At 37.8% G+C, this 26,818-nt stretch overlaps 1 protein-coding gene and 1 long non-coding RNA gene across 3 annotated transcripts in view; one reads left to right on the top strand and one right to left on the bottom strand.

Annotated features, from left to right (window-relative positions):
* The window catches only part of LOC121383036 (cilia- and flagella-associated protein 53-like), a 40,204-nt gene extending 23,532 nt beyond the window's left edge, over nucleotides 1–16,672 (top strand). Inside the window, exons 4-7 of the mRNA XM_041512797.1 lie at nucleotides 409–712; nucleotides 9,523–9,741; nucleotides 11,543–11,759; nucleotides 13,855–16,672. Of these exons, the coding sequence (XP_041368731.1) occupies nucleotides 409–712; nucleotides 9,523–9,741; nucleotides 11,543–11,759; nucleotides 13,855–14,186 (1,072 nt within the window). The 3' untranslated portion in view covers nucleotides 14,187–16,672. The remainder of the gene's footprint in view (nucleotides 1–408; nucleotides 713–9,522; nucleotides 9,742–11,542; nucleotides 11,760–13,854) is intronic.
* A 1,169-nt stretch (nucleotides 16,673–17,841) lies between these two features.
* On the bottom strand, nucleotides 17,842–24,270 carry LOC121383033. Of its 2 annotated transcripts, XR_005959247.1 has the most exons (4): nucleotides 24,043–24,270; nucleotides 22,408–22,550; nucleotides 18,700–18,755; nucleotides 17,842–18,348 (listed from the first exon to the last, which is right to left on the bottom strand). It is a non-coding gene; the product is annotated as an uncharacterized LOC121383033 (long non-coding RNA). The 2 variants fall into 2 exon arrangements; XR_005959246.1 differs by lacking the exon at nucleotides 24,043–24,270 and having other exon boundaries at nucleotides 22,408–24,032.
* Between the last annotated feature and the right edge of the window lie 2,548 nt (nucleotides 24,271–26,818).

Below are 26,818 nucleotides of genomic sequence, written 5' to 3'. Positions count from 1 at the left end.
AACTCAACCTGGACCCGAGTACCAGACTCTTACACTAGATGATAATGAACTTAAGGAATAAAGTAAAATAGTATTATGCATCATTCAACTTTTGTTTTGTCTCCATGTCTCATAGCCTTATAATGCAGCAAGCATATGGCAAAAAACCTAAAATTAAATGAAAGTTATCTTCATTGTTTGGGTACTTGAGTCTTTTGTATGGACACGAGTCTTACTAGACTTGGCCCGTGCCCGAGTACTCATGGAGACTCTACTTCTCATGTTTATTTAATTGTAACCGATTGTGTAATCAAACATTGACTACTTAACCAGTTATAATTCTAACCGATTCCCAACAATACTTTTTGTAATAGGTCGATTGCTGTGTTATCGTGCCTTAAAAGAACATTTGTGGTTTTATTGTTCCAGGAACCAGTGTGAGGAGCTTCGCTCGACGATCACCAAGCGCCAGCAGGACCAGGTGTGTGCGGAGCGGCTCGAGCAGCTGCGGCTGAAGGAGGAGCAGGATGTGGAAAGGAAGGCGGAGGAGGCCATGTACGCCCGACTGTGGGAGCAGGACATGCTGGAGAAGGCCGCACGGGAGGAGCGAGAGGCACAGGACCAGCACAGAAGAAATCTTGAGACCGTCGACGTACTGCGCAAACAGATGGCCGCACTCGAGGCACAGAAAGAGGAGGCGAAGAAACTCAAAGAGGAAGAGGCTCAACTTCTAGTATGTTATTTACTTCTTGTATGTTACTCAACTTCGAGTAGGTTACTCAGCTTCTAGTATGTTTACATGAGTTATACGTTTGATTTTTTTTTTTTTTAATTCAGTTTTTATCCCACTGTCTCCTATCTAACCGGCCTCAGTGGCGTCGTGGTTAAGCCATCGGTCTACAGGCTGGTAGGTACTGGGTTCGGATCCCAGTCGAAGCATGGGATTTTTAATCCAGATACCGACTCCAAACCCTGAGTGAGTGCTCCGCAAGGCTCAATGGGTAGGTGTAAACCACTTGTATCCATAACTGGTTCAACAAAGGCCATGGTTTGTGCTATCCTGCCTGTGGGAAGTGCAAATAAAAGATCCCTTGCTGCCTGTCGTAAACAAGTAGCCTACATGTATGTGGCGATAGCGGGTTTCCTCTAAAAAAAAACCAGTGTCAGAATGACCATATGTTTGACGTCCAATAGCTGATGATAAGATAAAAAAAAATCAGTGTGCTCTAGTGGCGTCGTTAAATAAAACAAACTTTACTTTACTTTACCTTTCCATATATTTTTTTTCTCGTCCCAACCAGTGCACCATGACTGATGTAATAAAGGCCATGGTATTTGCTATCCTGTCTGTGCTCTTGTCCCAACCAGTGCACCATGACTGGTATTATAAAGATCATAGTATGTGTTATCCTGTCTGTAGAATGGTGCATACAAAAGATCCCTTGCTATAATGAAAAAATGTGGCAGGTTTCCTTCATAAGACTATGTTAAAATTACCAAATGTTTGACATCCAATAGCTGATGATTATTACATTAATGTGCTCTAGTGGTGTCATTAAACAAAACAAACCTTACCTTTCCATTTTCTCCTTTGAATTTATTAAAAAAAATTCCCAATATGGCAGATCATCCTATCTTTCAACTTCTTTTGCTGTCTACCATCACCTGTCAGTCCTTGTCTCTCCAACTTCAATAAAGATGTGTGTCTCTTGTGGCTATCTGTATCACACACCTGTCATTTCTTAGTTGACCACTTTGGAGAGTGTTCAGTCGTTATTTATAATAGTCTTATTCAACTTACTGTGCTAGCACAACAAATATGCTATTCAACCTGAGTCATACCTACACACTGCAGAATTCTCTCCCTTGCCGGATATGCGCAATGCTATCCTTGCACGGGTTACCTGTAACTTCATTCTCAATTCTGCAGTCCACCTGTTAACACCTGTTTAAGCTTTGGCAAAAAGTTTTCTTTACTTGTAATTTTGTGTTTGTTTTTCGGTTGAACTTGACATACGGTTGGTAGTTGGGAATTCTGTGTTGAATTTACCATGTCCGACGTGAGTTCGTTGACAGCTAGTGCACGGAAGGTTTGTGCACGAGATGTTGTCAATTTCCTTTACGACGTAAAGACACACACGTGTTGTGTCCAGACTGTCGGTCTTGTTCTCAAGACCGTCAGTGTGAGATCTGCGCCACGTGGTCTCCTGACCAGTGGGTTCGGTTCGGTTCGCAGGCTCAGGTTTCGGGTACCAGCTAAATCTTGTCGGCTGCTTCGGCAGTAGTCGGCAAGTCGGACTTAGTGGGTAGGTCCCATACACATGTAAGTCTGTAGACACTTCGAAAAGTGTCCGGAAAGGGGGGAAACACAAGGGTGTTTCTTCGTCGGTCCGTGTTACGAGTACAGTTACCGATACTTCGGGAGCGTTGCCCCCCCCCCCCCCCCCAAGCTCCTATTGTGACCGTGGTAAGTGAGCCGTCTTCGTTAGTGACGGCGCCTTCTTCTGTTTGTGTGGCTTCGTCTCGGGCGTCGCCATCGTCGTTACGGTTACCTTTACAAACAGAAGGGGGGCAGGGTGGAGTCGTCGCGGCACCGGTTTTGACGACTTCATCGGTTACCGAGCACATGCACTCCGTTGTGCATAGGTCCACTGCTTCGTCCGCAGAGCAGGTGGCCCCGACTTTGCCTTCGATTGCTGACAGTCACTTCGGCACCTCAGCATTCTCAAGGCCTGAGGAGAGTTCTGCCAGTTTGCTTTGAACTGAGTCAGTTGTTCCGATGCCGGGATCCGTCTCTGATGGCATCCCGACTGATGTTTACCGTTGGGTGGAGGACTCATCCCGTTTGGGTCCTCCATTTGCATATGTTGACCCCAAGGGTCCGGTGACTTCGGTAGCAACGGACATCTCCTCACAGTTTGCACCGTCTTTGGTCCCTACCTCTTCGACTTTACTCGATAGAGGACGAGGTTCGCGCAGATACCCCTCGGCTGGGGGTACTCTGTGGCCGCAAACTCCGACCGTTCCACACTTGGCACAGGAATGATCGTTAAGCTTTCAGGAAACGTTGTTTCAGAGTTTTGTGGAATTTTTTACCGCTTCGCCTCAGTTGGAATCATTGCTTTCGCAGATGGGACCGTCCGGTGCGGCTCCCATTCCTCCCACCCACCCCCGGTTTTCCGCCAAAACCAGCAGAAACTGCGTCTCGGGTTTGAGTGCATCAAATGTTGCGAAGACGTTTTTTCGTACACGTTCGGTACGGGAAAATGTTACAAGGATTTGTCGCGACCAGTCCCGAACACTCAACCCTCAACCCTCAACCTCTGGTAAACGTTGGTCCACGTTTTCGGGGTTCAAGCCTCCTTCTGTGAAAAAGGCTGCTTTTTTACAGTCAGCTCAGATCCCTAGGGTTTCTGACACTAGGAGGCAACCAGGTAACAACCCATCTTCCGCTAAGCGAGGACGCAAACATCGTACTGCGTTCCGTTCTCAGTCTACCAAAGGCGTTGCGCCTACGGGTGGTAAGCGGTTGGGGTGAGGGTACATGAACGATCGGCAGTTGCTTTCGGAGGTACTGTTAGCAACCCGTGGGAGGCAGGCTCCGCCATTTCCTTCGAAATTGGTGCAAGCTGCCGGGTCTCGACCCCTGGGTTCTGTCGGTCATTCGACACGGTTACAAAATACCCTTTTCTTCGAGCCCCCCTCTTACTTCCACTCCGAGAATTCCGCCGTTACCGTCCGCGGATCGGCGCATTTTAGTGGAGAGTATGAGTTTCTCAACAAAGGGGCCATCCAGAGAGTCAGTCTGGACACTCCGGGATTTTATTCTCATCTTTTCTTCACCCAGAAGAAAAATGGGGAATGGAGACCAATCCTAAATTTGAAGCCACTGAACGTCTACGTCGACGTTCCTTCCATGAAAATGGAAACTGTTCATTCGGTCCGGAACCTGCTTCAAATTGGGGAGTGGGCTGCATCAATCGATCTGAAAGACGCATACCTCCATGTCTCGGTGCACAAGGCGTTTTGGACGTTTCTGCGCTTCCTTTTCGACGCGTCGTTTGATGGGGGAGCAAAGTACTACGGTACGATCTCTCCACGTGGTGTTGGGCCACCTCGAATCTCTGGCCTCATTGATCGTGCGGTTGAGACGATTCAAACGACCACTCCAGTGGCATTTGTCCCCACGGTGGAAAGGTCACAATTGGGACACAATAGTGCCTCTGGGCCCATGGTTCACTCATCCGATACAGGAGTGCCTGTCGGACAAGTGCATGTCCCTATCGGTTCCGTTGCACCCCCCTGCTCCGGATCCGATCCTTTTCACAGATGCGTCGCTGCACGGGTACGGATCAACACATTTCAGGGGTATGGAATCTCTCCGAGAGGAAGCTTCATATCAACTGTTTGGAGATGGAGGCAGTGCATCGTGCCTGTCTTCATTTCCAGTGTGTTCTTCGACACCGTCGAATTCTGTTGAGATGCGACAATACATCGGTAGTGGCATATCTCAATCATTGGGGTGGAACCAAATCGGAGACTTTGGGTCGCAAAGCTCTTGCGATTGTGGAATTCTGCGACCAACTAGGGACGACTCTGTTGGTGAAACACATTCCTTCGTCAGTGAATGTGTTAGCCGATGCCCTCAGTCGACATACCCCTGTTCAGACGGAGTGGATGTTGAACAGACGGAGTGGATGTTGAACAAAGGGGTGGTCGCAGCGGTTCTTCAGGAGTGGGGCAGTCCACAGGTGGACGTTTGCCACACGGTTGAACAACCAATTGCCGGTGTTCGTGTCCCCGGTACCAGAAACATTGGCGTTGGAGTACGACGCGTTGAGTATGGATTGGACGGACGATTTTTATGCCTTCCCTCCTCCTGTCTTACTCGGCAAGGTGTTGACCAAAGTGGTCCAGGAACCTTGTCACGTGATGTTGATAGCTCCTCTGTGGGTGGCGCAGCCCTGGTTTCCACAGCTCCTGTCACTGTTAGTGGCAGTCCCGTACCGGTTACCAGTGTTGTCTGATCTACTCAGCCAGCGACTGAGTCAGACAGTGTGGCATCCGAAGCCGGAGTTCTTCCGGCTTTACACGTGGAGGTTATCAGGGCTTCCTTGCAACACAGAGGTTTTTCAACAAGAATTGCACATCTCGTCTCTTCAGCAAAGCGCAAGTCTACCGAGTCGGTTTATCAGTGTCACTGGCGTATGTAGGTTCGTTGGGCGAACGCACGGGATTTCGATCCCTTATCGCCTACTGTCAACGATTTAGCGGAGCATTTTCTGGCGTTGGTCCAAGAAAGGAAACTTAAAGTCATGACAGTGAAAAGTCACAGAGCTGCGATTTTCACTACTCTTAAACAGTGTGGATGTCGTGACTTTTCTACGAACTTGGTGTTGCATGATTTACTTAAATCATTGCAATCCACAGTTGAACGACCTTCCATTATTCCAAAATGGAATGTCTTTCTTGTGTTACATGCTTGTAAGGGTGCGCCTTATGAGCCGTTGAGGTTTGCTAGTCTTCGTGCCTTGACGTGGAAGACTGTTTCTGGTTTCACTGGTGGCTTGTTGTCGGATCAGTGAGATACATGCTTTTTTGCATGACTTGGTTGATTACAATTCGGACGGGTCTGTCACTTTATGTACCGACTCTATCTTTGTTGCTAAAAACCAGTCTCCGGGGGAAGAGTTTCCACCTACTGTCATTCACAGTTTATCTCGTACACTGTCATCTGACAACTTGGATAGAGTTCTTTGCCTGGTGAGAGCATTGAATTATTATTTGGAGCGTACGAAAAACCGGCGGCATGGTAAAAAGAGATTGTTTATTTCTTATACCATTAGGCTGGGTCATGTCACAAAAAATGCTTTGTCTCGATGGATAGCAGCTATCATCAAGCTAGCATATGAGATGGCGGGTGATCATGTGTTAAACCACATGAAATCCGAGCCATTTCTGCTTCCCTGAATTTTCATGACTCTTTAGATATTATAACGGTCATGAATGCAGGGGTTTGTAAAGGACGGCACACTTTTGACCATTTCTATTTCCGGGATATGGCGTTGGTCTAGACAGTATGCTTAGGATACAGACAGTCATTGCGGCTCAGCACGTCGTGTCTGTGCGCAGGGCAACGGAAAGGGGTCAACCTCTTTTCCGTCCGACTGCCATTGATTCACGCTTCAGACATGTTTAACACTCCACCCTTTTCTGAGGGATGGGGTTTTTTGTAGTGTTGTCTACCGTTTCCTCTCCCTGGGGAGATGTTTTTCCTCCCTTTCATGGGGATGAGTTTTTCTTTTGGGAAGCCCCTTTTTATTTCCAAAAGTTTTTTGACTCCTTGTTACCGTATGTCGTGGTTCATCCTATCTCCATGTCATTACTTCAAAGGATCTTTTTGGGTACGGGTAAGTCCTCTATTTTCTTACCTCCTCCCATTAATGTTGAATTCACGTGCTCTAACGGTGTCATTGCACGTCCGTTATAGCATATTTGTTGTGCTAGCACAGTAAGTTAAATAAGACTATTAGAATTTTTTTCTTCTATTTTTCATTATTATTCATACTTACCTAGTGCTAGCACAACAAACTATACCTCCCACCCACCCCTATGAGGCTTTCCCTCGGTGGGTTTGGGTGGACTTTGAACCGAGAATGAAGTTACAGGTAGCCCGTGCAAGGATAGCATTGCTCATATCCGGCAAGGGAGAGAATTCTGCAGTGTGTAGGTATGTAGGTAGGTTGAATAGCATATTTGTTGTGCTAGCACTAGGTAAGTATGAATAATAATGAAAATTAGAAACAAATTTTCTAATTTCTTCTAAAGGGGGTATGATTTAGCTCAGTCTATTGAGTGCTCGTTTGAGGTTCTTGCGTCACAGGACCTCGGTGGATTCATTCAACTGATTGGGGTTTTTCTCATTTCAACCAGTGGTCAACGGTCAAATGTGCTTTCCTGTCTGTGAAAAAGTGCATACAAAAGATCCCTTGTTACATTAGGAAAATATAGTGGGTTTTCTCTGATGACTATGTGCCAAAATTACCAAATGTTTGAAATCCAATAAATGATGATTAATTAATCAATGTGCTCTAGTGGTGTCATTAAACAAAGCAAACAAAATCTTCTAAAGATAACTGGACATCAGAATTTTGGTTTGATGGGTTCATTGAAAAATGGAAAAACTCTAGTTAACCTTTTTCTTCCAAGTTAAATTGTCCTTTGTGGAAGTCAGTACTGAGATGTGAACCCAGTACCTACCAGCCTAATATTAAACACTAGTCAGTCCATTACTACAGATTACAGGAAGCTGCATATATTTCTTTGATTGCCTGTATTTTATTATTTATTTGATTTATTTTTCTTATAACGGTTTTGTTCAATGATTAAGTTTAAGTTTAAAGTAAATGGTTATATATAGAGATATTTTATATAATAATTTGTACTGCATTAAATTTATCAAAGTAGTTTGTTAGTCTAAGTTTTGTTATTCAAATTTATTTGTCATACATGAAATACAATTCAAGGAAGCTATATACAATGTAACTCTCAAATGAGTTATATAAAATGCATGCACTACATACAGGTAAAATTATTTTTATCAGAATGCAGGTCTACATGTACATAAAAACATGAATAGTTTTTCAATAATCATAAAAGCATTCATATGCATCTGTTACACCAGGTTTGTTGGTTGTAGCAAACTATGAGAACTATCCTTAACGTGTCACAGCTGTGCCTGATGGTTTTATAGCTCCTGGGATATTTACAGCACCATTATTTTAATCTATTTTAATTAAATATTCTTACTACCCCAGCGCCAATCTCATTGGTTAAATGGTGCGGGTTTTGGGGTTTTTTTTGTAAATATTTCACCGAGTCCACTATAAATCTCCTTTGTACTATAATATTATTTATTAGTCACCTACTTGTCATCCAACCGGAGGGGACTATATAGGTTTCATTTCTGTCTGTCTGTCTGTCTGTCTGTCCATCTGTTCAACATATAGTTGTCTGGACAATTTTTTCCACATTGCCTCAAGATATTAGTGATCTGAATTTTTTTATATAGGTTTATCAAATAGTGACAGTTACAGATCAAGTTTACTTTCATGGTGATTTACCCATTTTTGACAGAGTTATGGCCCTTGGATTTAGTAGATAGGAAATAGTTCGAGTTTCAGGGAGTTCGAGTTTTCAAAATTAATATATAAGAGTTCAAATTTGAAACTGCATTGCAGCTGGTTGATTTCACTTAATATTGTAAGAAGCCTGCACTTCGCTACCTACCTCTGAACTCTAAAAACTATGCATCCTCTGTTGAAAGGCAAATTAATATATCACTATCACCACACCCCATGCCACCCCATCACACCCCACCCAACCCCAGTTGTTGGCATCTTTGACGCCTGTGGTACATTCATTCTGCATATATTGTAAAAGTAAGTCGATAAAAAAAACAAAAAAGATAACTCAGATGAATTTGAAATATAAGCTTGGGCATATATGCTACATGTATTTATTGACAGAAAAAAGAAAAGAAAATAGAAGGCATTTACATACATATATAAATAACAGAAAATAAATGATAAAATGAACTTTGACATATTTTACACATGTCAAAACATGACGGAACGTAACTAACAAATAAAACACTAAATGCCGAATAACACTAAGTACATTTGTTTTAAACAAAATTATTTATGCTTCACACCTCTACTTTCTTCTTCAATCTGGCCACCCACCCCCATTTCTGGGCCCTATGCGAGATTGTTTGGAACTTTTTAAAACCGATCTAGTTATCCCTGCGTTACCGGGTCCTTCCCCAGATTGCTCGATCTGTAATGTATCAATTTTAAACATAACTAAATGACTGGTAATTGATAAACATTAACTGGTACATAAATAGAAAAGCTAAAGTTTGACACAATTCATGCCTTTGAGAGCGCTAACAATTATTACAAATGCTCTTAGTTAACCACACTGTGTCTGTAATTATGGATTACGTAGCGAGGCTCTTCACCACATATGAACACCGACAACCAAACACAGGATCATTTTGTTCTGCGTAGTCAGCGATATATTATTCTGTAATTATCACCGTTATCCTCGACAGTCCAGACCATCCAAGACAGGCGCGCTTCGCCTGATTGACATGAATGACAATTCATTCGTCTTTAAAATACTATCAGCAACAACAATTTGATCAATCGACACGTGTCGAGTTTTAGAGGTGTCGATATATTAAATCTTTATGGAGGGACCACAGAATTAGGTTGAGAGATCGAGTTTATCGAGTGTTCGAAGTTTAAGTTTTCAAAGGCTATTATTACTAGTTTGTATAGCAACTCGGCTGGGACCATTGCTTCAGATTGAGAGATTGAAATTTTGACTGTAATTATGTTGTTGAATGTAAAATGTATGTGTATATATTATGTATTTAAGATAATGATTTCAGACCTCCAATTCTAATATTATCAACATATCAAAATATATAGACATGTATATATAAACTACATGTAAGCATTATATTGTCGTCTCTAGAGAGAGCAGGATGCTCTGCGGAAGATGGAGGAAGCTAAGGCACTGGAGGAGAAGATTCGGCGCCAGAAGGAGACACGTGACATGCTTGACCTGTCCATGAAAATGAAGATGAAGAAGAAGGCCAAGGAGGAACAGGAGCAGTTGGCCTTCGACCTCAAAATGTTGGAGCAGCTTCTGGAAGAAACCCGCAATGAGGCGAGGGAGCAGCAACAGAGAAAGGTTTGCCTGTATTCTCAGTCTTATCATGGATTCATGTTTTGATACGCCAATATTTGATCCATTTCCAGGCCAAAAAACTAACATATCAGGATGCAGGGTGGCATTCACCAAATCGCTAAATGTAATTTATAATTTAATTTGGGGAATATATTTCACTAATAATTTGCCACAAAACCAATTGGAAAATCATATGTTGTTTTTAGATGTAGCATCATTTTTGTTGTTTGGCTATATGAAACTTCAACTTGGTTACAGATGTTTTGATCAAATTTGCTAAAAGTGTTGATATTTTGGGGGGGTCCAGATTAAATCCTAGTATATAATTGTTACTTTTCAAGTTCCCAATGTGTAGCAAAAAGATATATCCAAGAGTTATATTATCAGTATTTTAACAGTGGCTATTGGTGAATTCTCTACACCCACCAAAAAACAAAAATGGAATCTAACTCCAATGTCCATGGTGCTTTTAAACAGATAATCCAAATATGCCAAGAGAAATGTTAAACATTTGCTAAATCTGTAATCTTTTTTTTAAAAAGAATTATTTGTGTTTACGTTTAAGTTTGTTTTAATTGTGGCTCTTTCGCCGAACTTTTTTTTTTCACTTTAATAATTGTGGATTTAATAATGTATTATTATTGCGTACTGTATGTATGATTAGAGACTTCAACCAATGAGATATAAATCATATTTGACACAAAAAAAGAAAACAAAGTAGTGTATTGATTATTATATGGGTTTAGAGGGAACTCTGTTGTTATGAAAGATGTTCAATGATTGGGGTTTTAACAGTGTCTTGTTCTGATTTGTGTGTGTAGAGGGAACTCTGTTGTTATGAAAGATGTTCAATGATTGGGGTTTTAACAGTGTCTTGTTCTGATTTGTGTGTGTAGAGGGAACTCTGTTGTTATGAAAGATGTTCAATGATTAGGGTTTTAAAAGTGTCTTCTGATTTGTGTGTGTAGAGGGAACTGTTGTTATGAAAGATGTTCAATGATTAGGGTTTTAAAAGTGTCTTGTTCTGATTTGTGTGTGTAGAGGGAACTCTGTTGTTATGAAAGATGTTCAATGATTAGGGTTTTAAAAGTGTCTTGTTCTGATTTGTATGTGTAGAGGGAACTCTGTTGTTATGAAAGATGTTCAATGATTAGGGTTTTAACAGTGTCTTGTTCTGATTTGTGTGTGTAGAGGGAACTATGTTGTTATGAAAGATGTTCAATGATTAGGGTTTTAAAAGTGTATTGTTCTGATTTGTGTGTGTAGAGGGAACTCTGTTGTTATGAAAGATGTTCAAGGTTTAGGGTTTTAAAAGTGTCTTGTTCTGATTTGTGTGTGTAGAGGGAACTCTATTGTTATGAAAGATGTTCAAGGTTTAGGGTTTTAAAAGTGTCTTGTTCTGATTTGTGTGTGTAGAGGGAACTCTGTTGTTATGAAAGATGTTCAATGATTAGGGTTTTAACAGTGTCTTGTTCTGATTTGTGTGTGTAGAGGGAACTATGTTGTTATGAAAGATGTTCAATGATTAGGGTTTTAAAAGTGTCTTGTTCTGATTTGTGTGTGTAGAGGGAACTGTTGTTATGAAAGATGTTCAATGATTAGGGTTTTAAAAGTGTCTTGTTCTGATTTGTGTGTGTAGAGGGAACTCTGTTGTTATGAAAGATGTTCAATGATTAGGGTTTTAACAGTGTATTGTTCTGATTTGTGTGTGTAGAAAGAGCTGTGCGAGGACTATCACTGTGATTATGAAAGATGTTCAATGACTTGGGTTTTAAAAGAGTATTGTTCCCATTTGTGTGTGTAGAAAGAGCTGCGGGAGGAGGACCGGCGTTACCGCGAGTACTTGCGCCGGTTGTACGAGGAGGAGAAGGCGGAGGAGGAGAAGCTACAGAGGCTGATTCAGGATGAAGTGGAGCGGAACTGGCAGAAACGACTCGACCAGTGGCGGCAGGAGAGACTCGCCAGGAAGAAACTCTTACAGGACGTCATGGCCGGCCGTGCTCGGCAGATTCAAGAAAGACGTGAGTTCCCTGCTTTCAGAATGATACATTTGAAATTTTCTTATAAACAATATTCCTGTTTTAAAGGGCTGGGCCCAGATTTTTTAATCTATCTCGGCACCACAATATCTTAAAATCGTCGAAGGCTATGGCATGTGTCATTGTGACATCATAGAGCTCTTACAGTGGTTATGCAATAATGTAGCACTAAAATAGCTTTGAAAATCTTTAGTCTGCTCTAGAAATTATTACATGATGTCTTGCCCCAAACTGTTTGCTTTGTTTAACAACACCACTAGAGCACATTGATCATTGGCTGTTAGATATCAAATATTTGGTCATTTTGAGAGGAAACCCATTACATTTTTCCATTAGTAGCAAGAGTTCTTTTATATGCACCATCCCACAGACAAGATAACACATACCACGGCCTTTGATACACCAGCCATAGCCCAATGTGCCCACCCACCAACAGGTATTGATTTTAGACCGACCGCTCATCAAGCGAGAGCTTTACCACTGGGCTATGTGTCGCCCTCCTAATGTCTAATGTCATGGTAACACCTTACAAATTGTATGTGAAGTGATGTCATTGGAGTAATAGAATCCATCACCGTTGTGAGATATAGATACGGCAATTCCAACCTGAGGGACATAATGTTTTTTGTTCTGAGGGTTGGAATTGCCTTATTTATACCTCACAACAGTGATTGATTCTTTTTCTTGCCCATTCAATTACAGTAACAAAACATTAATTTTGTAAGCTATGTACCGTTTGTTTATTGTTGAACGATTTGTAAACATTTCACCTACAAACGATGAAACTCATTTAATCATACACTGAAAAATATAGTCCAAATTATGCAATGACATAAAAATCCAACAATTATAAATTTGAAAATATTAATTTGTCAATTGTCATAAATCATAAGTTGTGATGTCACGCATATGTAGAAATCGTCTAGCCCTTGGGTCAGACAGATTTTTCTCCCATCCCTAGCCATGCAAGACAGGCATATTCCATGATGTCAGCCCATGCAGAATAAATCGGTCTTGCATGACCATGTGACTTTTGTTGTTTGAGCTGATATTAACATTGGGTGATGTCACGTAAACGGCAAAATAACACAAGAAATGCTTTTTATATTTCATAAAAACAAGGAAACCTGCTGTCATAATGGAATTATACCATCATTTTCAGTTGATACTTTAAGTATAAACCATTTTTGGGTATGATCTTTTCAATGGTTATGATTATTTTATTGTAAGATAAAAAATTAAAAATGTAGGTTTTTCACGTTTTCCCCAAATGCCTCGTCCCTAACAACAAGTTATGTACCCTCTGCATGGTGGAATAGCCCTGTCCCACATGGACACATATGAAGGATTCTTTTAATCTAGCCCTAGGATCAGACAGATTTTTCTAGCACCGTGCAGAAGCTGGATAACCCTGTCCAGTGGGCAAGAAATTTGAATCTAGACTGAAGTACAGGCCCTTGTCAACCACCAGTCAGTTTCATTGACTCCAGTGATTACCTCCCCTGCTGAGGGAATATTTTGTTCAGTAGATCATCCAGGGAACATTTTGTTCAGTATCCCTACACAAGATTCAGAAATCACTACACAATTTTAAAACATTAAACAGTAATTGCTAATCAATTTTCAATTGACTAGAAATATCACTTATCAAGATTTTAAAAACAAAATATTCCCTATGCAGATTACACAATTCTGAAATGTGAAGAGTGGTTGCTAATCAGTATGAATTGCAAGCAACTATAATTAATCACAATTTTGAAAATTAAATGTTCTTTGCTGTTTTAAAGAATTGTTACACCATTTACTGTATACTGTTCACTACCAAGTGTCACAGTTACGATGTTAGACAACTACAAATGTAAACATATAATGTTAGCTAATTGCCACTTGTCATCCTCAATGAACAAGACAGTGTTTCAAATTTTAAATATACTTTACTGTGTTGTTTGTATGTTTGATCTTTAATTTAATTTGTGTTTTAATATGTTGATATTGATCATCCTCTCTTTCTTATACTTACGTTTTTTAAATATTAATTTTTTATTCATTCATTTGTTTGTTCTTTCGTTCATTCCAGTGGTTGAAAATGAACGCCGCCAAATCGAAGCTCAGCAAGAGAAGGAGGAATTACAGCGGCTCATTGCAGAAAACAAGCGGCTCGAGGAAGAGAAACTGGCCAAGGAGCACACAAAGAACTTGCAATACCAGAGCGACCTGGAGAGTCAGATCGAGTACAACAATCGGCTCAAGATGGAGTCACGCAGTGAGGAGGACAGGGAACTGGCTGCATGCACCCAGGCGGAACGCGAGTACCAGGAGAAACTGAAGTATGCGCTCGACCACCCGTATGTGGGCAAGATGCACCCGATGAGACGGCAGCTCATGTTGAACGAGCAGCAGCAGCAGTGATGCTGGTTGTGGTGGACTTAAAGAGACTGACCCTAGTTTTCTCACACTGTTAAAGATATTTCCAACTAATGGAGCCTTTTTCTTCTTTTTTTAACTCTTTGTTCATTTGCTGCAATTAGAAACCAGCCCTAGACCATGCTACTTGTAAAATTATTACAATATTTTGGGACAGTTTGAGTGATTTTTAATTATAGAGATAACTTGTTTAAATTTGGATTGAAATAAAAGGTTTCTACTGTACAGCCAATCCTGCCAGCAGTGGCTCATAAAGACATAATATCAGGCAGTTTTTCTTACAAGCAGCATGCAGAGATTTGAGGACTAAAATAGTATACATGTAATAACAGGTTTTATTTCTTGTTTAGAATACTCATATATTCTGTGTATTACTTGTCCTAATGTTAATAATAACAAAAACTGGATTTTTTTTTTTTTTTACCTCACAATAAATTCTTACATACAAAAAAAAAAATATATTGGGAAATTAAACAAAGTTTGAGCTATTACAAACTTTTGGATGCTCAGAGACACATTGAATACAGACAATGATATTCCAAAACAAGAACATGACTTTAATAGGTAGTTTATAGTCAGTAAAAAGGCTCCATCGGAGGGAAGCATCTTAACATGGCTGCAAACTCAGGACACAGTCTCTGTAACAGCTGTGTGTTTATTGTGGACATGACATTGTGGCCAGTCGTCGTGGGTCAGAACTGATTTTTGTAACAATTTATGTTGAGTATATATTACAGACTGTTTATTATTGATGTCACCACTGTTTTTGTCCTGTATAACTGTGATAAATTTCTTGTTCAACCGGACAGGAACAGCAGAAATGGAAAGTCTGCAGACAAAGACTACATTAGTTTTGTCAAATTCACATTGACTTGATGATGTTTGTTTTTCCCCAGGCTCTTTAGTGGTAAATGGGATGGGAGTTGTTGAAATTATGTTAACAATCACAAATTTTAAGACATTAATATTTTGTCAGTACATGTATCTTACATACATGTATATATACTTTCATTTTTCATAAAGTTAAAAATTTAACTTCTCAAAATACTGAGGAGGGTTAAATCATTCCTCGAGCTAATCATTTGCGGGGAAATGCAGTGTGTTTGAACAAGGGGAACAGCGTTTCACACCTCTCAAAATGAAATGACATTCTCACTCCTCCAAAACAAAAGTCTTTCTTTCAGAAGAATTTTGAGACATGTAATGTGCTGACCTATAATTCCCTTCACTAAGAAATGGTTTGTTTTTCTTCATGACATGACCTACAGTTCATACGTAGAAAATGGTAAACAGTTTTTTAAAATGGAAAAAACTAATTTTGGAAATGATATTTTGAAGATTAAATACTTTGTAAACGACAAAAAAAATAAAAAATGATTAGCCTTTGCACTTTTCACGTATCATTTCTCCTCGGGGTTAACCACTGTGTTATAAATAAAATACTGTTGACTTAAGAGAGGTAGCTGGTTGTTTGATACTGGGCTGTTCTTGACATATTTTTAGTTTATTCAATTTAATGATGTTTTTGTGTTTCAATTCCTGTATTCCCTGTTGTTTAGTAGTTAAGGATTTGTTATTGATATCTGTAAAATGTGTTCATCAGTTATATTACAGTGATGCATCGTCATCAGTTTGTCATGACAAACAAGGATTTCCAGGTATCTAACAGTCTTTCATGGGTCATTGTTAAATCACTATTTTTGCTTCCACTTAAAAAAACTTCATTAATAATGGAAATGTTATCACACTCACACTTGTGTGTTATTTATGAAACTCATTTAACAGTTATGTTGTTTCAGAATGAGGTTCACAAGCTTCATACAGTATTCACATCTGCCAAAATAATAATAGCATTGTATCTTAACTATTCTGAATATGTCAATCATTATCTCTTTTACTCATTATTGCTGTAAAACATTTTTTAAATTAAATTTTATGGTGAAAGTATTATTTTAGACATTGGCTGAATTTATGTAGTTACACACTTGTAAAATCACAGCAGGCATTGTAAATTTTTCTCTATGTATTGTGTCAAAATTTTAACCAAAATTAGGAGTTGTTTTCTGGGGTTTTAATTTACTTTATGATAGACAGGAAGTTTTATGCAGGGATTCATTTGTTTTTAGTTTACAGTTGAAAGATTAAAATGATTTCAAGCATTTGAAATTGTGTTACTTTGTACAATGTATTACATGTATTTATTAAATTAACTGTTCCAATCAGGTGAACTTTATATACAAGGAGGATCTTTTATTATTGGTTTCTACCTTCTGCAGGTTTTTTTTAACAATTCAAATTTTACACTTGTCTAAAGCATTCCATCCAGTAAAATGTATGTTTTTTAGTTTTTTTAATAAATATCTATATTCAAAGTTTAGATGTGTGTTTATTATTGTGATGTCAGTGAATTATTTCACTAAAAAAATCCAACACATTGTACCATATTCTATTATTAAAATATTGAATACTGAGTATTTCAGTTTTTATTATTTTCATTATATTATGTGACAGCTTATGTAGAAATTTAATATCTACTGATTTAATGATTAGAAGATGCTGAATATAATAAGATAAATATGCTATATTGTGCTGAAACACCCGTATCTTTCTGAATCACTTCTATAGTCACTGATTTTGTAAAAGGTTATTGGTTTCTTTTCATGCTAATCCACTGGGTTATGTCTTTTACAATTTACAGCATGTTTAAAAACTTGATTAAATACAATGGGATAATTTATTATCTAGTGCAATGTAAAATAAATTCATTTTAATACACTGGTAAACATCAAATTTAAAGTAATCTGTGGAAATACTTCATATGGAAGCACTGTCTACACAAAAACGTTTAATTTTTATAATGATTCTGGCTGTTGCTCCCAGTCTGTTGTAGCACAGCAAACGTAAAAACCCTATTTAGTCCTAATATTTCCGGAGATGCTAAGTGTACATTATTTGCCTGATAAATCAATAGAATGTGTATTAGTCTTAATAAGTAAAAGTACCTACAGAGATTTATCGTCAGACCAATCAATATTTTATACTTAACTACCATGTGTGTGTGTGTGTGTACCGTGCATCTGCAACATTAAGTTCAGTGCTGCCTGTGTTATGAGATACTTTGTTCAATTAATGAGGAACAAAGATTTCAAACTTCATGCTCTGCATTTTTTTTTTTTTTTTTCCATTTTTATACCTCATTTGTTGAATGTCTTTCCTGTATACTAAATATAAGATTTATGCTGGTCATTTGTTCAGCTGCTATCATTAGCTGCAGCTGGCCTGCCGTTTGGTACAATTATGTCTGTTGATGGGATTTCACTGCATGACATACATGTACATGACAAATTTATGTATAATATATCAAACCGGGTATTGTACTTGTGGTAGTTAGTTGGTTTCGATTGCTCATAATGTTGGGGTTTTTTTTGGGGGGGGGGGTAATTATTTTGGGGGATTTTTTGTGGGGGAGGATAAGGTTGGGTTTTTTGTTTTGTTTGGAGGGTTGTTTTGGTGTGGGGGGGGGTAGTTTTGTGTGGAGTTTGTTTAAATTATGGTACATTGTTGTTTTTGTTGGGGGTTGGGGGGTATTTTCTTGTTTTGGGTTTATGTTTTTTTGTTTTAATTTATTGTCTTACGGGCGTGTTGTTTCTTTGTTTTTCCTTTTTTTCTTTTTTCCCTCCTTTTTTTTCTTCCTTTTTTTCTTTTTGTTTTCTTTTGTTTTTGGTGGGAGGGGTGGGTGGGTTTCTGGAAGCAAGAGGTTTTAATTGGAGGGTTGTAGGTTATTTGTTTTAAATGGTTAAAACCAGTAGGTCTATTTTGTTTCATTCAAACTTGAAATCAGTCAACATGATATATACCTTTAGTAAAAAATTATGTTACATTGTTTGTAGATGATATTGTGGTAAACTCAATAACAAGCTTGTTAACAAATCACTGACAAAAGCAAACAGGTTTTTTTTAGCCCAACTCGAAGCAAATGCAACAAAAAAAATTATTATCAACATAAAAACAAAAAACAAACATTATTACAGGAATTGGTACTTTTTATGCATATGTAGTAGCATCATCGTTTTGGAACAAATGACAACTGCATTGTGTTGGGTTAAAGGCTCTTTAATGGCTGACAAGTTTCCATTTTTATATCGCCCTGTAACAATATAATTAAAATACAATATAACAATACATTCATTATACATATATAAATCTCAGGATACACAATACATAATATTCCATCATTTAAATAATAGTATTTAACATGACATGACATATTAAAGTAATTATTGCATAATACAAAATATGTCTTATGATTACAACAGACATAGTTATAATACATACATACATAATATACATTATCACTCACATGTCCAAATAATGATTTAACATATGTCTCCATTATCACAAATTACAATACACAAGATATTATCAATCATGTGAAATATATACATGTCCTGAAATAAGAATTATATTATAAAAATACATATACAAATATATTACATACCAAGTATGTGACACCAGGGCAAATGGAACTGGTCACACTTAAAAGGATTGACGTATCTGCATAAAAGAATTACAATAATAAATAACTACACAGACACGTTATGTTTCATAAAATATATAATAAAATACAACAATCTCTAAAGTGTTCATCACCACAAACATACACACTGCATTCATACTAAATTATGTTTATCACATATTTAGATATAGATTAATCAAATTACTGAATTAATAAGAATTAATATTACACTGTACAGTTTATAACGTTATACAGAAATATATAATAATTACTTGTTGCAAAGCATGATTTAGTCGATTACATTTACATTAAAGTATATGTTATTATAGTGTAGCCGAACAATAAATAACCTAACTATAACTAACCTTAAATCTTCTCTAGAAATATCTTCCAATAAATTGAGCCAAAAATGAAGTATTAACTCCAGAAGAGCAAACTATAATGTACACCAGTATTTAAGGAAACAGTGAACTGTAATAAGCTATCATTTCAGATAAGAACACTTAAACCACATCAGCTTACACTGTACCCAAGCTGGAAACAATAGGACAGGTGCATGGGTGATAGTGCTATTGTTACTAAGTTGTGCAAGTGTCATACATGCTTGTGCAATTTGTAACAAGCCAAGATACCTGAAAATAGTAATCAACTTGTCATTAAGAATAAAATAACTAAAGGTACACAATCTGTTGTAATTCATTACCTGTTTATGGAAATAAAATAATTAATTACATGAAAACAAATAAAACCAATGCATTAATATAAAACAACAATTATATACAAATATCCACAAGTCAATATTATTACATATATGACTTGATGATTATATGTTCAAAGAAAATCTTCTTTTTTTTTTGGGGGGGGGGGGACTTTAAAGTCTGAACTCTTTTTAAAGCTAGGATTTTAAGAGGCATATTCTTTTTTTTCTTTTTTTAAAGTTTATTATATTCTTTTTTCGTTGTTGGGTGGGGGACGGATGTAGTCCAGTGGTAAAGCTTTCACCTGATGTGCAGTTGGTCTGGGATCAATCCCCATCGGTGAACACATTGGGCTATTTCTCGTTCCAGCCAATGCAACATGATTGGTATATTAAAGGCAATGGTATGTGCTATCCTGTCTGTGGGATGGTGCCTATAAAAGATCAATTGCTATTAATTGAAAAATGTAGTGGGTGTCTTTAAGACTATATTTCAGAATTAACAAATGTTTGACATCCAGTAGCCGTTGATTAATAAATCAGTGTGCTCTAGTGATGTCATTACACGAAACAAATGTTAACTTTTAGACAGATATTCTACAATATTACCGTTCTCTCTCTCTCTCTTTCTCTCTCTTCCTGTTCGTCTGCTTGCTTTTCTCTCTCTCTCTCCCCCTCTCTCTCTCTCTCTCTCTCTCTCTCTCTCTCTCTCTCTCTCTCTCTCTCTCTCTCTCTCTCTCTCTCTCTCTCTCTCTCTCTCTCTCTCACACACACACACACACACACACACACACACATACATATATATGCACACACCTGGCCTTCAGAATGGTAAAAATGGAGTGAACAGGTATGTATAAGTCAGTGGCACCATCTTCCATCAGTCTACTCTCGATTAAGCCTAATAAAATTCATGTTCGTCATTGTATCATCCATTTTTTCCCCGTGACTCTTGTATATTTATTAAATCATATATAGTCTGTTTGCTTGAAAAGGGAACCAATGACTTGGCATATAATAACTTTATAATGAATAATGTTAAATCTTATATTAAAGTATATTACAGTTTTAAACCCATACTATGCTATCGAAGTAGTCGATAATGCAGTACAAGGTAGAATTGTGCGTTCTCTACGTTGGCTGTTCCATCAGTTTTCTTCATACCTACATTGTAAAATAAGATTTAGCCTACGCAATTTGATGATAATTTGTAAAGAAACTTTTATTTACACTGAATTTTTTTCAAAAAATGTTATTCGAGTTGGTATGGGTTTAAAACTTAATAATATTTTTTTATATGAATTTTAACTTTATTCATTATAGAGTTAAATATGCCAATTCATCAATTCCCTTTTCACGCAGACTGTAATAGGATTGCCAATATGAAATTTTAAATTTATTTTCACTATCATAAATATATATATATATGTATATACTAGTATATGTTTTTTATTAATTGATTTATAAAAAAATATATGTGAATAAATATTGCAAATAGTAACTAATGTTGTAATACATACCTTTTTTAATTCAGTATTAAGGATGGAACCACGTGTAGTAAGAACTTGTTTAAGAACTCAATTAAGGGGAGGTCACACCTCCATAAAAAACCGGCAACTCTGTTTTAAAACTTATCTGAAAATCATGAAAGTGGTAGTCCTCCTGTACACAGATCAGGAAGGATGTTGTTACTGATCTCTGGCCTGGTGCTTATTAAACTTTTATAGTCTAGACTTGAGACTCTAACAGAGTCTGAGACACTAATGTCATAACACCATACCAATTGTATATGTGTGATGTCATTAGAGATAGACCAGGAAGGATATATCATTACTGATCTCAGGAGTGCCAGTCCTGTAGATGGATCAGGAAGCATGTATCGTTACCGATCTCATGAGTGTCAGTCCTGTAGATGGATCAGGAAGGATGTATCGTTACCGATCTCAGGAGTGCCAGTCCTGTAGATGGATCAAGAAGCATGTATCGTTACCGATCTCAGGAGTGTCAGTCCTGTAGATGGATCAGGAAAGATGTATCGTTACCGATCTCAGGAGTATCAGTCCTGTAGATGGATCAGGAAGGATGTATCGTTACCGATCTCAGGAGTGACAGTCCTGTAGATGGATCAGGAAGGGTATATCATTACTGATCTCAGGAGTGGCAGTCCTGTAGATGGATCAGGAAGGATGTATCGTTACTGATATCAGGAGTGGCAGTCCTGTAAATGGGTCAGGAAGGATGTATCGTTATCAATCTCAGGAGTGCCAGTCCTGTAGATGTGTCAAGAAGGATGTATTGTTATCAATCTCAGGAGTGCCAATCCTGTAGATGAATCAGGAAGGATGTATCGTTACTGATCTCAGGAGTGCCAGTTCTGTAAATGGGTCAGGAAGGATGTAGTTGCCTATCTCAGGAGTGGCAGTCCTCTTACATATTTATCAGGATGTATTGTTACCGATGTCAGGAGTGGCAGTCCTGTAGATGGATCAGGAAGGATGTATCGTTACCAATCTCAGGAGTGCCAGCCCTGTAAATGGGTCAGGAAGGATGTATCGTTACCAATCTCAGGAGTGCCAGTCCTGTAGATGGATCAGGAAGGATGTATCGTTACTGATCTCAGGAGTGCCAGTCCTGTAGATGGATCAGGAAGGATGTATTGTTACCGATCTCAGGAGTACCATGCATCTTTACCAATTTCAGGAATGGCAGTCCTGTGGATGGATCAGGAAGGAAGGATCATAGGAGTGCCAGTCCTGTTGATGGATCAGGAAGGATGTATCGTTACCGATCTCAGGAGTGGCAGTCCTGTAGATGAATCAGGAAGGATGTATCGTTACCGATCTCAGGAGTGGCAGTTCTGTAGATTGATCAGGAAGGATGTATCTTTTCCGGTCTCATGAGTGCCAGTCCTGTAGATGTATCAGGAAGGATGTATTGTTACCGATCTCAGGAGTGGCAGTTCTGTACATGGATCAGGAAGGATGTTACCTTACCGATATCAGGAATGGCTTTCCTTCTGTAGGCAGATCAGGAAGGATGTGTCTTTACTGGTCTCAGTAGTGGCAGCCCTGCAGACGGATCAGGAATAATCTATCGTTATCGATATCAGGAGTGGCAGTCCTCTGGAGTGGCACTACTATAGATAAAACACTTGGAAGGAGTCACGACTTTGTCAAAACATTCATTAGATTTTGAATTGCGTTAAGTTTTTGTTCGTATTTCTTTCACTTCATAATGCTCATGAATGCATCATTCCAAGCATTTTTTTTTTAAAGGAGGAAAGAAAAAAATACACATGCACGCACGCACGCACACACACACACACACACTAAAATGCCCCCACCTCTATCAAATCTAGACCAGACCGTTAGCTGGTAATTATACAATAACTGTCTGTCTGAAGACATCGTGTTTCACATCAGCTTTGTGACCTGACCTGTAATCTGCTACATAATTACATAAATAATGACAGTTATTATCTGTTAAGACTTGGACAGTATGAAAGTTAATAATTTATTAAATGTTAATGGAAGATATTTAATGTCCACTATAGATTGTATATTACTGAATTAACGAACTAAAATAATAAAACCTAGACGTAAAAATGCAACCGTTAAATCGACATTAACCACAAATGAATCAGTTCGTAATTATCACAAACACGAAACAGAAATGAAAGGAATATTGGCTTAACGTTCCAGAACATTAATTTCGAAGTTTGGGTAGCATGGTAATTGGGACACGTAAAAAGAAATTCCTAAAAAAAATTCCATTAATTGTAACATATTTCTCACTAATAAAGCCATTTTTTAACTACTTCGAATACATATTAAATACAATTACCTATTCAGAATATCAGACTCTTTGTGCACAAGGTGACGTGTTTCTGCCTATCCTAATGTTTATACTATCCCAAATAAGAAAAGAAAAAAAAGAAGTTTGGATGTAGTAGCCGATTTCAAACACATTAACAGACAATATTGTAAACAAGAAAACGTATTTAATGTGTAAGTTTAATGATTAAAAAGGGCATGTTAGTTGCGAACATCTTAATAAGAGCAAACTTAGGACAGTATCTTCAATGTAGAGAATGAGAAGAAACTTGGTGGTGCCACGTTACAACGTTATGGATCTCCTAGTTGAGTGGCGGCCCTCTTAAGTATGGGCACCTGATACTGCATCATGGAACCAATCACGACTTTCCCTGAAACATTCTTTGACTCTGCCCTGTGCATAGTTACGATTTTTATTTTTATTTCACCTACGGTGATTATCGTTCAGCAAGAGCTGAACGATAAATTTTAAAAAAAAATTAATTCTAAATTTTTAATATATAGTTGCCTTTGATATTTTTAGTTTGCACAAGTCTTTACCCTGTATTTTATGGCAAATGTAGAATTTTTATACCATGGGGCTTTTCGTAAAAAAAATATTCAACTACCTTGGACGTACAATAGCCGATGTGTTTTTTGGGGGGTTTTTTTTGTTTGTTTTTGGGGGTTGTATTAAGATGTTGTTAAAGAGACTTTGTTCCCATTGTTAAGACATTTTAATGACTAAATTGCATATTAAATACATTTTCCTTTTATGTTTGCATTTTAAGAATTTCTTCATCAGTTCTTTCTTACCTTTGGGGGTCTGTCCGTGTTTCACTTACTGTAACTGCACCTCCTATCTGGTAAACAAAATACAGCCACTTTCGATGAGATCCTTTACTGGACAATACATAATTCCTGTGCCACTCTGATGACTGCCACTCCAGACTAGTTTACTAAATGAAACTAGTACATGACAACTCAGTGGAATGAATACAGCTGCGTAGGCGTAGGAAGCGGGGTGGGGGGCAAGGAGGCATGTTTATATTATATGTATATGTATAGAGATATATAATAAACACGCCCCGCCCCCCCCCCCCCCCCCCCACATACACACACACAGTTTGGCACATTCCAACGCCACTGCAGTTGTGATGATAGCATGCATTCATTAGTCGCCGTACAACAGTGATGATATCAGATATTCGCGAAATGTGAGCATATCCTGTTCCACTGGTCACACCCGTCACGAGTACTGCCAACACAGCTGTCCTGGCCGTCACTTCAACTAAAACGATGAAATAAATGTGTGTAAAACTTTCACGAAAAAGATGAAAAAGTATGCACATGTTCAAAATATGGAACAGCATCAGCCATCGGTGATCCATCGTAATTAGTAAATATAGCCGTCAAATGTCTCGCATAAAACGTTTTAAGTACCTCAGGTAGACCTTGGACATCATAACATTGATGGAACAACTACTGTGACAGAACGATATGGCGTTGTTTGTTTGGCATCTGCAAACAATTAGCATACCCTGAGGTATCTTAGAAGTTGTGATATGTAAACACCAAAAGCTGGAGCAGAATGTATATTGCTTGACATGAAGGGAAAATTGACTGTTGGAAAGTTGAAGTCCTCCCTTTTGTCATACAGTTTAGTTTGTCGCTTTGAATCACTGTGCAATGTGCATAGATCGAGGTATGATTTGATACCTTCAACTGTTTCTTTTATTTCTAAAGTCAGGAATATCCTAATCGCCTCAAACATATATAGTGGCTACAAAGTCAGAAATATTTCTTTAGTGTGAAACATGCTACAATGGCTACAAAGTCAGGAGTATCTCGTAAGTTTGAACAAATTAAAACGGCTGCAGTCATGAATATTCCTTAGTCTAAAACACATTTACACCCAATAACCGATGTATTTTTTCGTGCTGGGGTGTCATTAAACATCCTATTCTATTCTATTCTATTCTATAGTCTATAACATGTTAAAATGGTTATAAACTATGTAATACCTCTTTTGTGTGAAACATGTTATAAAGACAGTAAAGTTAGGAATACCTCTAGTTTGAAACATGTTTTACAATGCCTACAGTCAGGATTAATATCCCTTTAGTCTAACATTAAACATATTGCAATGGCAGTAAAGTAAGGAATATCTTGCTAGTGTGAAACATGCTACAATGGCTGCAAATCTGAAAGACAAATCATTAACATTTTCAAAATTGTATCTCTGCACAAGGCAATCTAATTAAAATTAGCTCCACTATTACATGTGGATCTAACAGCAGCCAGTTGGAGCTCATGTCCACCAATCAAAACCTTACTTGCAGAATCATGCCAGTGATTTGAAAATAATTTGAAAACATTCCGAATTATCCTGAGGGTATACGATATGTTTCATGTGAATTATTTTCCCCAGTCCATTCTGACCATGTCACGGTTGGGGAGCCTTGAATTCATGGCCTTACATCAAAGTAATATAATTTATATACAAGTACATATATCTAATTTGTTGTATAATAATGTTATATAGTCATATACAACAATTTGATACATAAATGCATTTGTAATGTTTCTGTATAAATTAAAGATTGGTAAAAAACAAAAAACAAATTGCTATGACGCATATAATGGAAAGGACTGGGAAATATAGGAGAAGAAGAAAGAAGATATAATGGTTAAAACACATACTAATAAATAAATAAATAAATAAATAAGCAAGCAAACAAACAAACAAACAAAACAAATAAATAAATAAATAAATAAACAAAATAAATAAATACATGGGGGGGGGGGGGGGGGGGTAAATCTATACTAGCGCGAAACGAAAAAGACCTGGAATTCGAAACAAGCTATTGTTAGGAAATACGTTTCAGTCAGAGATTAAGCCATGGTGTCCATTGTTGATTAAAAACTTCGTAATTGCAATTCTTGTATAAAATAAATCTTTCTCATCCTTGTTAACACACGTACATGTGTAAACAACCATGTGTTATACAAACAAACCGCATGGCGTTCTCACCAACGGGTGTGTAAGAAAACGTTTTCAAATATATTTGTATTGTATTATACTTTTCACCACAGTTCTTTACACTGTGGTTTTACATAATTATATACATTTTATTTTTAACGTAAATATTTCCATATACTTTCCTTTTCTTAATTAATTTTAAAGTTTTAAAATGGACTTATCTTGATATTTGTATTGTATTATACTTATCCCCACAGCTCTTTACACTGTGGTTTTAAAATTATTATATAAATTTTATTTTTAACGTAAATAATATTTCCATATACTTACCTTTTCTGACACCCAATAGCCGTCAAACATTCCTCTATTCAGTATACGGCTGAAGTGACAGTGACGTCAGCACTTTACGTGCGTTAACAACGGCCCAACAGACTCGTAGTCTATTGTTGTTTTGATGTCGTTCGCAAGCGCTGATAACGGTATAGCTACCGCACGTGTGAACGCTCGTCATTACCAACCAAAGGTTTTTTAGCTAAACCAGTACAGTAACAAAACTAGTTTAAATTGTGTACGTGAGAACACAGCGTTATTGTTCGGCATCACGCATGC

This window comes from Gigantopelta aegis, chromosome 2, assembly GCF_016097555.1.
Source record: "Gigantopelta aegis isolate Gae_Host chromosome 2, Gae_host_genome, whole genome shotgun sequence".
In the NCBI taxonomy this organism is placed as follows: domain Eukaryota; kingdom Metazoa; phylum Mollusca; class Gastropoda; order Neomphalida; family Peltospiridae; genus Gigantopelta; species Gigantopelta aegis.
The sequence above is the reverse complement of the archived record's forward strand: the minus strand, read 5'-3'. Positions and strand labels throughout refer to the sequence as shown.